At 38.8% G+C, this 16,339-nt stretch overlaps 1 protein-coding gene across 3 annotated transcripts in view; it reads right to left on the bottom strand.

Annotated features, from left to right (window-relative positions):
- Nucleotides 1-16,339, bottom strand: part of LOC136691723 (R3H domain-containing protein 2) — a 57,967-nt gene that overhangs the window by 26,208 nt on the left and 15,420 nt on the right. For all 3 annotated transcript variants that reach the window (XM_066664450.1, XM_066664452.1, XM_066664451.1), the window contains exons 2-6: nt 5,105-5,302; nt 3,565-3,767; nt 2,382-2,423; nt 927-1,016; nt 668-791 (exon numbers count right to left, since the gene is read on the bottom strand). In XM_066664450.1, the coding sequence (XP_066520547.1) occupies nt 668-791; nt 927-1,016; nt 2,382-2,423; nt 3,565-3,729 (421 nt within the window). In that variant the 5' untranslated portion in view covers nt 3,730-3,767; nt 5,105-5,302. The remainder of the gene's footprint in view (nt 1-667; nt 792-926; nt 1,017-2,381; nt 2,424-3,564; nt 3,768-5,104; nt 5,303-16,339) is intronic.

The following is a 16,339-nucleotide window of genomic DNA, read 5'->3' as shown; positions in this document are numbered from 1 at the left end:
AAACAGGGAATACTAATCCCAAACCTTCTGTATACATGGCTCCTCCTAGGCCAAGACAAGACAATTATCTGCTGAACTAGAAGTGCCTGGAGCAAAAACGGCAAAGAACGCAATATGGTCATTTAAAACGGCTCTCCTCTTAAGCAACAAGCAAACATTTTTATCATTTGCCCCATACCACTTGAAAATTTCTAGTTTTTAAAAATTGTTTTTTTATATTGCGTGAACATTGTATGTTATATATCAATAAATAAATAAATGAATATATATATATATATATATATATATATATATATATATATATATATATATATATATATATATATATATATATATATATATATATATATATATATGAGAATCCTATTCTAATATGGATCTGTTTTGTCTTTTTCAAATTTACACCATAATACAAATACAAAGCAACCTATAAATTCAGTCATTACATGCAAACTAGCCAGATATTACTATCAGTCCATATTAAACTTATTATTAATTCATTAAGTCAACTATAAGCACTGGGAGGTCATTAGCTGTTAATGGCACAATGCTGATGAAGAACAAACATGGAATATAGCCATTGCAGTGTGGAATGGTTAAAATGACCTTGCCCAAACTGAACATTTGGGTGGTCACAATAACATTTAATGTAATTCAAATGTCTTACCACGTGAGAGCATTTTGCGTGGAGTCTTGTCCTTTTTCTCTCTCTCCTCACTTTCATACTCATCCTTTGATGACTTCTCCTCCTCTTTATCTGATGGACAGCTGATGTGGAGCTGAATAATGTCCTAAACAGTTTAACATTATACGAAGTTTATAGGAACAGCATCAAACTTTAATACTGTATCACGTTTTACAAGAAAATATATTTCACTTAAATATTTCGGATACAAAACATGGAATAGTAAAACATGCTTAAGTACTTGGGTCTCTGGAGGTCCATCAGTGGAAAACGGGCCTGAAGACTCTTCACATACTGCTAGACTCCTCACTAGCTTCAGCTTGGCATTAGACTGAGAGAGAGAGAGAGAGAGAGAGAGTTTTCCACAGAGAATTTAACATTGCAGAAGTTAGCTTAATAAATAATTAAGCTGACATTTTTAAAGAATGTTATTTGTAATTTATACAAATGAAATAAGATTTACTTTATCATTTTAAAATCATAAGCTTTATACATCTCCTGACAGACCTTGGGTACTTGCTTCCCCTTTTTAATTAGCAGTAGGGGGTTTTAAATACTCAGGATCCAAACTCTAAACTCACTGACAAGTATGATCTCCAACTTATTAATAATATAAATTACATTAAATAATATTAATAGCATAAACATCTTAGATTATGCCTTTTATGATATTTTTGTCCTTTTATCTATTTCAGCAGGATAAACCTAATAAGAAAGAATATCCTCCCTCACTTACTCTCATTTCAGTCAGTCTCTTGAAGTTTACCCAAAAAGCTTTTTAAGATTTAGACAAAAAAATATTCTCAAAACGTGTTGAATAACAAAAAGCCAAGACTTATTTTTTCCAGATTACTAAGAATGAAAGATAAGGGTGGTGCCTGTGCATCTAACATGCAGATATATTACTGGTTATCTCAATCAAGCATATGATTAGTTCATGCACAAATAGCTTAGATTCTCCCTGGTCTCTATAGAGGATGAAGCCTGCACCTCTATTCCCCTTTGAATACTATTGCAAAAATGTGCTTTTTTGAATTTGGTTTTACATCATACTTTTATGTCCTGGACTGATGTTAAGAAAACGCTAAAAAACCCTTTGCCTTTTGATGCTCTCCCTCTGACCCATAACCTGGACTTGCATTTTCAGCTGAAGAGATCTGGGCTCTGTGCTTGGATTAACAGAGGTATCAAAACCATTTCTTCTGTGGTCCTTGATGTTCCTCAATATTCAAATCATGCACGTAATACAACAAGAATACGAACAAACTAGGAGAGACTTCTTTAATATCTTCAGGTGCAACAACTGAATAATTCAACTATTAGAGATGGAGGAACTGGAAGGACTTAACCAACCTTGAAGTGTTCCTTGTTAAGCAAGATCAAACTAGAGTGCTGATCTCATATATTTATGACATCGATGAACATCAAAGAAATACTAGGTAGTATTTCTACCTTAAAATTACAACTCATAAGTCATTGTTATGCTCCACTGTCCTGTAATAGGGAGAACAGGGCCTCTACTGTTGCTACTCCTAGTTCAGCACTGCAGAAACTGAACTATGTAACGTGTGTGTGTAAAATAAATAAATAAATTATATATAAATATAAATAAATATATACACACACACACACACATGATTAGTCAAACAACATTCAGGTCTTAAGTGACTGCTGTGTGGTGTGCATCATTGTTTACCTTGGCTCTTTTCCTGGTATGGCCATGATTCTGACAGCGTTTCTGAGACAAATTGGGGAAAAACTATTTAGTTCACAAACAAACAATATTTGTCAGAACAATCAACTAAATCTAATAAAGCATTCTGTGAGTCTTTTATATACAGTGGGTTAAAATAATGTAGGTGTTGGTACTTGCAACACAAATTTGACTATTAAATTACATTATTTCATCTCTGTGATTACATTATTAAATCACTTTTATTAATTTTTACTTCATACGAGAATTCAGCTGAAACAAGCTAGAACATGGACTTCTTTGACCACTTTGAACATATTTCCACTTCTGGATCATCTGAGATAATAACTAGCTCAGAGAAATCATTGATGTATGACCGTGTAGGTTCCGTGTTAAAATTTTGCAGTAAAGATCCACAAAAAATGGAGATACGTGTTTTAATTGAACGATAATGTTACTCTATTTAAAAAGCATTTATGAATTCTCTTATGAAGTTTGGCACAAAATGGTAAGCCAAGACCCATCTTCCCTTGCCTGATACCAATTCATTAAAGTGTAACCTGAACATTCTACTAATTTTTTGCTCCTATTTCACTTTTTTCACTCTTATTTTGACAGTGCTTTGTAGTGTCACCATTTTTTTTCACAACACTTGACAGACATTAAGGGATTGAAGACAAAAAAGATGCAGCATTCAGGTCTAATTTTGCCCCCAAAAAACAAAACCAAACTTTCAAGTGTGAATGAGAATTAATTTTTTTTTATTAACAAAGTACAACACATTGTCCAATTTCAGGCGAACAGTCCATAGTCAGTACCTTATTACTAGTCCCAATTTTTTGCAGGGCTTAATAGCAGAAACTCATTCATTCATTGTCTGTAACCGCTTATTCAGTTCAGGGTCACAGTGGGTCTGGAGCCTACACGGAATCATTGGGCGCAAGGCAGGAATACATCCTTGCCTTAAACCCACAACCTCCAAGCCCCTGGAGCTGTGTGACTGCGACACTACCTGCTGCGCCACCATGACGCCCATAGCAGAAACTGATATTTGCCCATGAAATACAACTGATACAACCAGATAAAACCTAAAGTATCTTGTGTTCATATTGTCAGCAGTGAAATACATTTGGAGTCGTTTAACCACGAGGAATAGGTCTGTTATTTGTATTTATTAATTTATTACCTGTGTGTCTTGTGAGACATTGTCGTCGGGCTCAGTGTTGTTGTCTGTGGAGCAGTCTTTGCTGGGTGTGTTTGCGTTTCCTTTGCAGCGGGTGCTGGCTGGACCCTCAGAAGTCAGTACATTCTCCCCCTCCCTCACCCCATCCAGGGGCAACACCATTGACATTTTCTCTCAGGAAGGGGCCAGAGCCCAATCACACACACCTTGAGCATGCACAAACAAACAAGAGAAACCAATCAGATCAAGACAGGAAGTTATTTTGCTTTCTTAATAAATTCCCCACTACAAAACACCCAACTATATGTGAAAATAAATTAATCCACAATTGTTATGAAAAGAAATGCAGATAAACACATCACTACAACAGAATATTAATACCATATAATTTATAAAGCCATTCCAAACTTTGAGGACGCATTGCCTTTTGAAGAGTCATGAGAAGTGTTAGTACTGAGAAAGTTTTAATACACTTTCAGAATAATTTGATGAATTTATAATTGCTTGTACTAGCTCTTCATAAATGTATTGTTCTTCAGACAAAATATACCAGTTGAAATATGACACAACTAGGCTAGCAACATCAGCTGAGGTAAAAACAGTTAGCATGTGCCATTTGTCTTTTTTACTTCTCTGAATATAGATCTTGGCCTTTGCCTACTAGCAATAGGGCACAAGGCAGGAACACACCTGGGAAGGGCCCAGTATTTCACAGAACGACACAAACACTTCACTCACACACTAAAACCTATGTACACTTAAGTTGCCAATCCACCTCCCAACATGTGTTTTTGGACTGTGGGAGGAAATTGGAGCACACGGAGAAACAGGGAGAACACACCAAACTCCTCACAGACAGTCACCCGGAGTGGGACTTGTACCCACAACCTCCAGGTCCCTGGAGCTGTGTGACTGCGACACTACCTGCTGCACCCATATATATATATATATATATATATTATAATTACAAGAGGGTAGTCCACTTTTTGCTCCCCCTGTCCTTCAAGGGTCAGGACCCCAACAGGACCACCACAGAGCAGGAAATATTTTGTCATTCTTAGACCGGCAGTGACACTGGACATGGTGGTGCTGTGTTATTGTGTGTTGTAATAAGGATCAGACAGCAGTACTGCTGAAATTGTAACAAATGGACTACAGTCTGTAATTGTAGAAATACAAAGTGCTATTGTATGGTTAGGAGAGATGAGAGAATGGACAGTGAGTAGAAACAAGTAGGTGGTGATAATGCTATGGTTGATTGGCGTATCTAATTATATATAGCATATAGTTACACTTCATGCACACACACACACACACACACACACACACACACACACACACACACACACACACACACACACACACACACACACACACACACACACACACACACACACACACACACACACACACACACACTTACAAAACCAACAAAATCTAAACAGCTTCTTGATACGCTACTGCAACTCATGAAAAAACATATGCATCATAGCAAAGTGTCCCCAAACACTTGGTGGATACTGCTTTAATTTTTCAAATATACCTGAGACTGTTGTGTGTCGGTGTGTGTGATGTGGTGTGTGTGGGGCTCCACTATGAAGCCCCAGTGGTGAGATACACGGTGGACAGGGCTCTTAAACAGGGGGAGGGGGTGGGGGATACGCCATGGCGAGTGTGCCACCTCACTGCTTCTGCATTCTGCACAACCTCCACACACAGGCGACGTCAGACACCCCTCCTCCTAGAGAAAAGAGAGAAAAACCTGAATGAGTCATGCATGAAAAAGCTGATAATTTGACAATAAACACAATCCTGAAAGACAGGACAGAATAAATGAGAATTGTGCACAATACTGTAACCAATGAATTAGTAAATCTTATTTTACTTTTTCTCAAAAAGACCCAGCATCTCATATGACAAGGTGACCCATTTTCACCCCAATACACACACACACAGAACCAAGACCATGATTATATGTATTTGGGTTTGTGCATGCGTGCGTATGTGTTGCTGGCTAGAAATAAGTTTTGAGTATGAGATGCCAGAGTTAAATAACCTGCCAACTGTCATCAACAGGATCAAACGTATACGTTATACAATTCTGATACAATTCACACGTTGATTATACAACGAACCCATGTACAATGAACCTGTATACAATTGAACCCATGTAGCTTAAGTCACTAATTAGTAAGGCTGTCTGTGTGCATTTAAACAATACATCTACAGAAAGCAATGCCACATAAGCAGAAAATTTAGGAACCACAATGTGTATACAGAGGCAGGTAATTAAAATCATGCAATTTGGAAGTCATGCCATGCAGGCAGCAAAAGCCTGAGGCTGTGTGAAAGAAGTAGAACAGCCTGTGCTGCTAGAATGAAAAGAGAGGAACCTCCAACAGTGACGTCATACTGCAGAGAGAGTGGGGGGGGGGGGAGACGTGTACAGACAGACAGAAACACATGCTGAGAAAGCAGAATAGCGAGAGCAAGAGAGACAGACAGAGAGAGCTGGATGAACGAGAGAGAAAGAGAGTGAGAGTGAGAGAGAGAGAGAGTGAGAGAGAGAGAGACAGAGAGAGATAGAGATACACAAAGAGTAGAGCAGGGATTCCCAACTGCAGAGAAGACGTCATCAGCAATTCATGACACAGTTGACCATTCACCCACACACAGCCTTACACAACACATTAGCAAACATGCTCACTCTGCTGCCCTTCACTGTGCCACGGGCATGCCTATATAAACCAGTTACCTGAATCATGGTAATGAGACTTTGACATTAAAAAACAAAAATGACAGTGAATGAGGGAAGCCAATGTTCATGAATGGGCAATCACTCGCTTGCGCTCTCTTTGCCTCTTTCACTGGTTGCCAGGGAGACGGTAACGTCATTCCTAGCTGCTGCCATTTGTGTTAGAGAGAAGGGCAAAGTGAGGGATGATATTAAAAATAAATATTAGAGGGGAAAGAGAGTAAAACAGAGTGTGAGAGAGAAAAATCTCTTCACCCCACCCAGACAGATGAGGGCAATTACCACTTCCCATCGTGTTAAACAACATGTCCAGGGTGGACTTTGATAACCACGGGAACCACATGATCTGGTTTGCGCTGTACATTTTTGAAAAAACTAAATATTACAGACTCATGTATAGAGAAACACAAACTACCACAGGAGCGACTAAGATTTGGCTTTCTCACACTTAATCTAAGCTAATTACAAGAGGAGAGCAGGAGTGATCCATGGACATCTTTCAGATTACCCTCAAGCCAATGTGTCTTTGTGCTGTCTGTGTTCCAACTCAAAGTGTGTTTATAAGCTATTCCAATGTGTTTTATTAGGAGTAGGTAATATGAAATCTCTACAGGTAAGAAACTTAAATGTTAAGTGTTCAATAGCGAATGTGTTGGAAATGACACACACATCAACAGAAACAGAACATCACATGGATAGTATTTTAGGAAAACAGATGACATCATTCTTATTGCAGAAATTCCCACCAGTGGGTCAACTGCTCTTTCCTCTGCTAAAAAAAACATAATCCACATTTAAGATATTTAAGCCTGACTTTGCATGTAGTATTTTTATTTTGTACAGTTACACCTGTGAATCCTCTACATCTGGTGTAGTGCATAATGTAATAACTGATGATTTCTGAATTATGGGGTTGGTTTGAACATCAAAGCAGGTAAATTTGACACTAGCATTACAAAAAAAACTGTAACGTCCACGTGCGTCTCCCACGTGTCATGTTAATAGTCATCATTCAAAACATAATAATAAATCACCAAAGACTAATTACAGGTTTGCCAGTAGCACAACAGTCTGCTCATATTGTGTAAGCGAGACAGTCTCTCCCAGCAGAGCGACTGCTTCCCCTCTCCTCCTACTCTATGCTAGACTGTGCCTATTTTTGACCATTTAGTTTCAAACCCTCTCTCCTCCCTGTAACAAAAAGTCCTGGCTTCAATACCACATGCTTGAATATTTCTAAATTTTCAGACAATATTCTCATAAAAACACAAATCCAGCTATAACCCAACAAGGGTACAAATAAGCCACTTATGTATTTTGGTGTTCCAGGAGGAGACATGGACATCACATTATCCTTATCTCATGAGTTTGTAATACTATTTTCACCATCTCCCATACTACTATACATACTGTCTTGCTAATGGAGGCAGAGTAGTTAACCATTTCTGCAATAATACTTTGTGTGGTATCATTTTAGAGGCAATAAATGCTTCTGACATCTGGAGGCTGCAACAAATCTGACATTGGCAAGTTTCCCTATAAAAAGGCTGATTTTGTTTCAAACCACATTGACTGACTAAATGCTAAAGTTTGAAACTATGCAGAAAAATGTAAAAATCAGTGAAATGTCCATTCCATTTAAATTTGTGCTATTTAAGGTAATTATTGTTTTTGTCAAAGAAATCCTGTTCCTCTACTATCTTTAAAAACGTGAGAATAATCTGATGTGTTGAGTATAATCTACCAATTACAGCTGACATGTTCAGTACTGGCAGTAGCTCAAAATAGCAAAAACACTGCAGGGTGGGACCTGGTGGTCAACTGTTAGGACACATTTAACATTAGGCAAACTTAAAACAGGATTCCCTGCTTTAAGTGCCTGCATACACACTAAAAGTCACAACCACATGGTGTGCATGAGTGATTAACACAAACCATCCTGCCAAACAGATGGAGAACAGAGGAATGAAGAAATGAGTGAGAAAAATAAATTTAAAAAGTAAGTTTGCAAAAAATGCAAGCAAAGGATTAGTGTTTGCAGAACAAGAGTATAGAGAATAAATGCAGCTGCTGTGATAAAATGACAGAGGTAGAAGAAGGAGACTGAAGGAAGGAAGGTTAGAAAAAAAGACTGAGAAAAAGAAAGAAACAAATGGAGAGAGGGGATGAGTCAGAGTTGGTCCCACTGGACTGAGTGTGGGCTGTGTGGAGGAGGATGACGTCAGCAGACCTGATGATTTACAAGGAAAAAGGAGACACGGGGAAAGAGAGATGTTCAACACTTTGCCTAGAGAGAGGGAGGGGAAGTATGAGAGAGTGCAGAGGGGGATCCTCTCTGACGGAGCAGACTGAGAATGAAAGTGAGGGAGCGTGAGGGAGCACTGGCATGAGCAGCTCTGGGCTGGTCATAACAGACATCAGCAAGGTAGTTTACGTGAAAACTGAAAAGTGTGAGTCAAAAGTAATGCCATTTTGTATAAGCAGGTTACAAAACTTGGGATGGCAAGAGTGTAAGTGTGGGATACAAAGTAATTTTTCTCTTCAAGGTTTGAGTTAGATTTTCTAAAAATAAGTGTGTCAGGTTAAAACCTGTTCTGGCTCCCAATACAAACCTTATGCAATTGCTCTGCTTCCTACTGTTAGATAAAAAGCGAGAAAGAGGAAGAGAGCTAGTGAGAGCAAGCAAGAGTGAGAGAGAGGGAAAAAATTCTCAATGATGAAACAGTGTGTGCTGCCATGCCATTGGCTGGGGCCTTCGCCAATAGAAGCAGCAGCTCCATGGCAACAAGCTCTGTCACCAAGAGAGAACAGCGATCTCGCTCAACCCCCATCCGGCTCACATCAACCCTGTCCCCCAATTACACACACACACACACACCTTTCTGAATCACCCCAATTATCCATGTCTGAGAGAGTAGTTCAGTAAACACACTTATTCACTCGCTATTTCCCTCTTCCTCAAACATACACACAGACACCAAAATATGAGGCCCTAGAGTCTTATCATCTTGTCCTTCCGGTCAGAGAGGTAGTAATGGATTTGAGTGTACACACTGTACCTATCTTCATACATGGTGATTCACACACACATACACTCCATCTCTCAAATGCTGGTTACTATTAAAGCACTGGGCCTTTGATTTGGGATACAACATGCTAATTAAAACAACAGCTTTGGGCAACATGCGTATGTCCCTGAGATAACAGCTGCTCCATTTACAACACAGAAAAAGAGAGGTCATCTAAAATATCATATATTAACCATGATCAAAGATGGTGCTGAATATACTTTTTTCAGGGGTTTCCAAGCTATGACGTAATTTATTTTCCGTAGTCCACAATTTCTGCTGCAAACTGCAGCACTTCCAAAAGCCATGGTTGTTCTGAAGTGTTCACTAAAGCTGTCAAGTTTTCAAGACTGATGGAAAAAATAAAAGAAAAGATACATGGTATCAGCATACATTAAATGTATTGTTCAGTTTCAGTGATTTATTTTAAACTCGTTAATTAATTCATCAGCGACAAAAGATGTCTAGTATCACAGGTGAACGGTTCCTGCCTTCATTCAAGTTTCTGCAGTGCTGAGCCTGGGGTAGCAGGTCAATGTTACAGGTGAGTGAATCATCACAATGATTCTGAAGCTGTAATTTTAAGGTAAAATACAACCTATCCGTGATTCAATTATTAATAATTAAAATCTATCCATAACTTATTTGGAGATGATGAAAACAATGAGTTTTATCAGTACTGCACAGCAGTTCCTTTTTTGTTGAAATAAAGATAATAGGCTATTGTTTTCCAAAAGGAGTGAATCAACTGTAGAAATCATCAGCTCCAATCCAGGAAAGCCTGGATTCAGTTCAACTGCCCTCATTACAGCACTCCAGGAACTGAAGACAATGCACAGTTCACACAGAACTGTCAATTTTTAAAGATATTTAATTTGTTTAACAAAATTTGTAACAGCCAAATTTAAATTTAATATTAAGGCCAAGATGCAAGCTTTCTCAGCAGAACGTTGCCAGACTATCACCCATGCGCTGCCATCATGATTTCTTCATGTGGTGCATTTCTTACAAAGCTAGCATTAACATTTTCAACGGAATGAGATCGGACGGGCTAGCCTTCACACCCCAGTGTTAATGAATGTATTTTGGGTACCCAGGGACCTGACGGTGGCTCACGGATTGTCCATGCTTAAATCCACTTTTGGTAGATACTAACAACTGCAAACAAGTATCATTCAAGACCTGTTAATTTTGCCCTTGTCAACATTGGTAAGACCCATGCTCTTGGCCAGCTTCAAACACATTTCAGTCTAATAAATCCAGGCCTATGATCGGTGACACTGTAATGAGGTTATTAATGTTACTGACTTTTCATTGGTTTTAAAGTTTGGACAAATGGATGTACATGTTGATTCTTCCAATGACATCTCTGATAGTCTAAGCGCATCAGAAGATGTACTTAGATATTATATACTGTGGATACTACTTTAAGCTTAATCTTTTACAAATAAAAGCACATAATAAACACACAGTTGTGACTGTACTAGCCATGAGATATCATCAGATATTGCAATCGATTGAAAAAATGGCCATAATATACATAAACTATTGATTTATTTATAGGCTGTACCCACTAATTCAGTTCAGGGTCCCGGTAGGTCCGCAGCCTACCCGTAATCATTGGTCTCAAGGCAAGAACACACCCTGGAGGGGGTGCCACTTCTTCGCAGGGCGACACACACTCACACTATTTAAATTATGGTTTATTCCATTTCATATCCCACCTAAAAAAAAAAAAAGCAGGTAGTGTAGCAGTCACACAGCTCCAGGGACCTGGAGGTTGTGGGTTCGATTCCCGCTCTCCAGTCTGTGAGGAGTTAGGCATGTTCTCCCAGTGTCCGCGTGAAGGACTGGCGCCCCCTCCATTCCTGCCTTGCACCCAATGATTCCAGGTAGGGTCTGGACCCACCGCGACCCTGAACTGGATAAGCGGTTACAGATAATGAATTAATAAATTATCATTGGGCAGCACGGTGGTGCAACAGGTAATGTCACAGCCACACTGCTGCAGAATTCTGGGGTTGTGGTATCAGTCCTCACCTCAGGGAGGAGATTGGTGCATTCTCCATGTGTCAGTGCAGGTTTCCTCCAGGTGGACTGGCTGTGTGAAACTGCACATATTTGAGCGTATGAGTGACTGGGTGTGTGTGATTTATCAGTTCCAATTTGCTCTATGAATGCTAAAAGATTTTTAAGCTGAAACTCAAGCAAAATATATATTTTAAATTGCAGCCACCATACACCAACAGTATGGTTTCAATAGAGTTGTCAGAGAGTTGTCAAAACTTAAATTACCCAAAACAACAAGCTAAAACTAAAGGCAACTTTAGTAACTTAGTAACTTGTTGCAATAATTCTGAAAAACAAGCCATTCTGAAAAATGTACCCTTCTTCAGGAATGTAATTATGTTCCATGTGTATAAGCTCTGTTGAAAAGGTGTCGCAGACTTGGTGCAGGAAACATCTGTGACGTAACTAACCTATAGGTGCTGGCATTCTCCATATCACACAGAGCCATGCCATCTGCTCAGGTACTACTCACCTCCAAACACGGAAAAAGCCCTCCCCTTATGGTCCCACTGTTCATTAGCTTTCTGACTATTACCTTTCTCTCTTGCTTCTGTGCAAAAACATTTCTATTTTCATCAGGTCCCCTGCTGCTTCAACTCTAGCTCACTCTAAAGCAAAAGCTGGAGCAGAGCAGTGTTAAATAGAAATATATATTAAGGCAGCAACGATTAGTTGACAAAGTCAATTAGTCACCTACAGCATTAATTCACAAAAATTCACATTTCTTCAAAACAAAAGCTTTCCAGAGTGTTCATATACTACAAATTATTCCTCCTGGCACACTGCAATACACTTGACGGCACTTTATGTTTTTATTGTGTTATAACATAAAAGTATAGCATTGTAAGGCACAAATACTATAACAAGTGTAAAGGGAGAAGAAACAGCAAAAGGCATTATGCTTCAATACGTGAATGTAAGCAATTGTACAATAGTTTAATTATACTAACAAATAGCAAATAAAAAAAAAAACATTATAGAATGAAAGTTCTAATACTTTAATTTCTAAATACTTGAATTTCTGTAATGTCTCAGCTTATTTGGTATAGGTTTCACACTTGGATGGGGATTTTACAATTGTGACAGGCCATCTACAGATGGAAAATATCAATTTAAGAAATGTTAATTAATACCACTTTAAATAAAATACATAATTTTGCAATGGAAATACAGACAAAAAAAAAAGAGTACATAAGCTCTGAGTGTAGACAGTAAATAAACACTAAGGTTGGTTAAGTTTAAGAATGTGTTTCATGTCCAGGGTGCCAATGGGACCGGAAAGAGTGGGAACCAGTCCAGTCCATCACAGGGAATCACTCACTCATTCACTCACACACACACTTGAGGACACTTCTGAATAACCAATCCACCTACTAACGTGTGTATCAGGATGAAAACTGATGAACAATGATTTTTGTAACACCAACCATATTGCTACCTGAAGCTCTGAGCTTACAGATGCAGGTTCTGTTGTTAGAACTCAGAGACACATAAATCAGGTGATTAGATAACATCTTAGAACACAGTCATTCAGTGCACACAGTCATTCTGCTTTGTTGGCTAATGCTTTCAAACATTGCCCATTCATGGGGTTTAAAATCACCTGGCTCAGGGGTCCCGAATATGTGGAACGATGTCCAGGTCCTGACACACATGGTGTCCTAGCTGGACCTATAACTGATAAAGTATGTTTGAACTGTAATTTTGAAGAGAGTGTTTGTTTTAAATGGTGTAACTCTTGTAGTCATTATGGTTCAGTTTTAGCATGCCAGGAAATCACCAGACTAATTGCATGCGTTTCTGCATATCATTTGTGAGGCTACTCAGCCAATCACATCTCTGCATTACGATGAGCGATGTGACACGAACGAGTGACACACACATTGCAGGGCTCCAGACACCGCTGTCCTGGGGCCAGTAAAAATAGTCCAAGTGACGTGATGGCTCTTTTGAGACACCTTCTGGATGATGGTGTCATGTGAGGTAAAACCAGAAACATTAAAAAGAAGGGAACAATTACTGGTTGAAATTCTCATAAAGCTGAACTAGGGCTGTCACGGTGAACGAATTTCCTGTGCAGTGTTTTATCAGGCCTCAACACTGCGATATGCAATATTACCATAACAAACTACTTAATTCATCCTGATTCTAGTGCTACACTCCTCACATGGAACCAGCCTGACCCTTTCATTTTGAGGCTGCTTCACGACTCAGGACTGGTGGAAGCAGTTGGGCTTTGATAGCTGGATTATAGAAAGCTAGATGAGGTCTCAAATTCAGATTTCGCTGTTTTACAGCAATCTTTCTGGCACAGATTTTGCATATTGCCTCATCAGAATTGCCTGGCTCTCCCTGGCGCTTCGTTGAAAGCTGGAATGCTCCCAAACGGTCAAAGCTGCCTTTGGTTTTGTGACTAGGTTTGCTGCCATTGTGTCCGTTTTATTTTTTATAAAACAAAGACTGACACTCAGCAGTAGATCAGATGCCAAAAGTTGGGAAAAATAATTTAACAAAAATGTATTTATTTATTCCTTTTTTTTAAACAAATTTATTTAACATCCACACGCGCGCGCGCACACACACACCAATGTGTAAAACAAGAAAGATCATTGGGAGGGTGGGGGGTGGTCCATAGTGCTTTCCAGTCCTTCAGCATAAAGAGCCAATCAGCTTGTTGTTAACGGATAAAAGTCCGCCCTTCAGCAATAAAAGCCAATCAGATTACTAGTTATGGAAAAGCAGTAAAGTCAAATGCAACCTCAATAGTCATTAGGGACTTTATTTAAAATATGCTTTTTTCACAAAATCATTGTTTTATTTGTAACTTTTACTTGAACCGAGCTGACCAGTTAAACATCCAGAAAATAATAATCCCTGGGTTTTCATTGTTAGCTTGTTCCCAGGTAGCACTGTTACCATTAACAGTGAATAACAGCACAGTATGCAATATTTTATGCATCCAAACACCATGGAAACATGTCCACATATAGCAGTTGGACAGTACTCTCTGTGTATGTCTGATTTAATAAAACAAAAATAGACTGAAATGCTAACAATGTGTGTAATACTACTGCTTTTACATATTGTTGAGGTGTAGGCAGCCATTTGGGATTCTAAATTCTTGGTTGCTGAGACTCTCCTGCTTTTCTGAGCAGGAACTCTTGGGCAGTTCCAGTTGAAATTTCATACTTGAAAATTAAAAATGATGATATCTGAATTCAAATGGAACACAATATCACTTCATAAGGGAAACAAGATTATTTTCACTAATCTGTTGCTGAGTTTAAGGATGGTCCTATGATGTGGTGATGGCATATTAGATGTGTTGTGCTGGCATGAGTGCTGCTGGAGTTTTTAGAGAACTACGTGTCACTGCTGGACTGAGAAATGTCCAGCAACCAAAATAAGCCACCAACAGCAGCCTAATACTGTGGCCAGCTGAGGGAAACAGGGTTTAAAAGCCCCAACACCACTATGGGTATGATCCTATCCACAGCAGCTTAATATGCCACCACCACATCAGCATCGCTGCAGTGCTAAGAAGCACCAACAACCCAAAAACACCTGTTCTGCGGTGGTCCTTTGCAATCCTGATCTTTGAAGAACAAGCTGAAATGGGGACATCAACTAAACAGAACAGACTGACTAAAGTCTTACTACACAGTGTACGGATTTGTTAAATGCAGCTGATTAAATGTACAAAGGGTTTAAAATGGAGTAATTTTATGGCTTGTTGCATGATTGTATGTATGGTGTTATGGCTGATGGTTGCATATACCTACTCTTTTGAATTGCAAAATAGTTTACTCAATAATCAACTTAATAAACAACGATGGCTCAGGAAATGACTAATCACAGCAAACAATGTATCTATTCACTTAAATGGTAAAAGATAAAAGCAAAAAGGTTTTAAAACTGGGTTAAACCTGGGTTCAGTAGAGGCATGGTCTGGGGAATGTTTCTACAAAGATTGTGATTGGTGTGTGCATACAGACTCCAATTATGTGATTTCTGATGAGAAAGGAGTGAACTCGTTGACTTTAAAACCAATTACAGAGCTACTCACCCCAGAGGTTAGTATTGATCCCCACCACCCCCCACCCACCTTTTTTTCGCTCTCGTACACTTCCTCCCTCTCGCTTGTGAGCCTCACCCTCTGCCTTTTTCCCACGGTTGGTCAGACCAGCTACCTGACACAAAGTCAATTAGAAACAAATGAAAATATTACTGCACCAAATTAAAAACTACAATATTAATTACATCACGACTTTAACCCCTGCAGGTAGTTATAGAAGCTACATGTAAGACAAGACAACCACATAACCAAATGCAGAGTAGTGCTAATGATGCTTTTGCTTGAAGGCTTTAAGAGTGTTAATAATAGAAGCTAAACAACTTCTCGTGAGCAAATAAGTCATACTTTCTTAACAAGAAAAAGGAACAGGGACAAAATGTTAAAAAATTGATAGAAAATCCATGTCACAGTGTTTTAACACATTACACTGTAAACATGTGAATAAAGGAGACTTCACCAAAGGCTTAGTTTTATAGTTGCTCATTACATTACACTTTGAGAGAGTTGCTACCATCAAGATGGTGTCTCATCCTGGGAAGACCATCATTATTTTAGCAAGACAATGTTAGACCTCATTTTGTATGTGATGCAACATGGATACATAAACACAAGGATTAAATGGACTGCCTGCAGTCCAGGGGCCTCATTTATAAAGGGTGCGTACGCACAAAAACGTGGCAGAAACATGCATACGTAACATCTCACACCGAAACTGTGACTTATAAAAAATATATAAATAAATACTTTGCGTTCAAATCGATTTTAAAGAATGGACATATAGTTAAATATAATAGTTACAATTCTTTGGGT

Source organism: Hoplias malabaricus, chromosome 3 (genome assembly GCF_029633855.1).
Source record: "Hoplias malabaricus isolate fHopMal1 chromosome 3, fHopMal1.hap1, whole genome shotgun sequence".
NCBI classification, from domain to species: Eukaryota; Metazoa; Chordata; class Actinopteri; order Characiformes; family Erythrinidae; genus Hoplias; species Hoplias malabaricus.
This window is presented reverse-complemented; position numbering and strand designations above follow the sequence as displayed.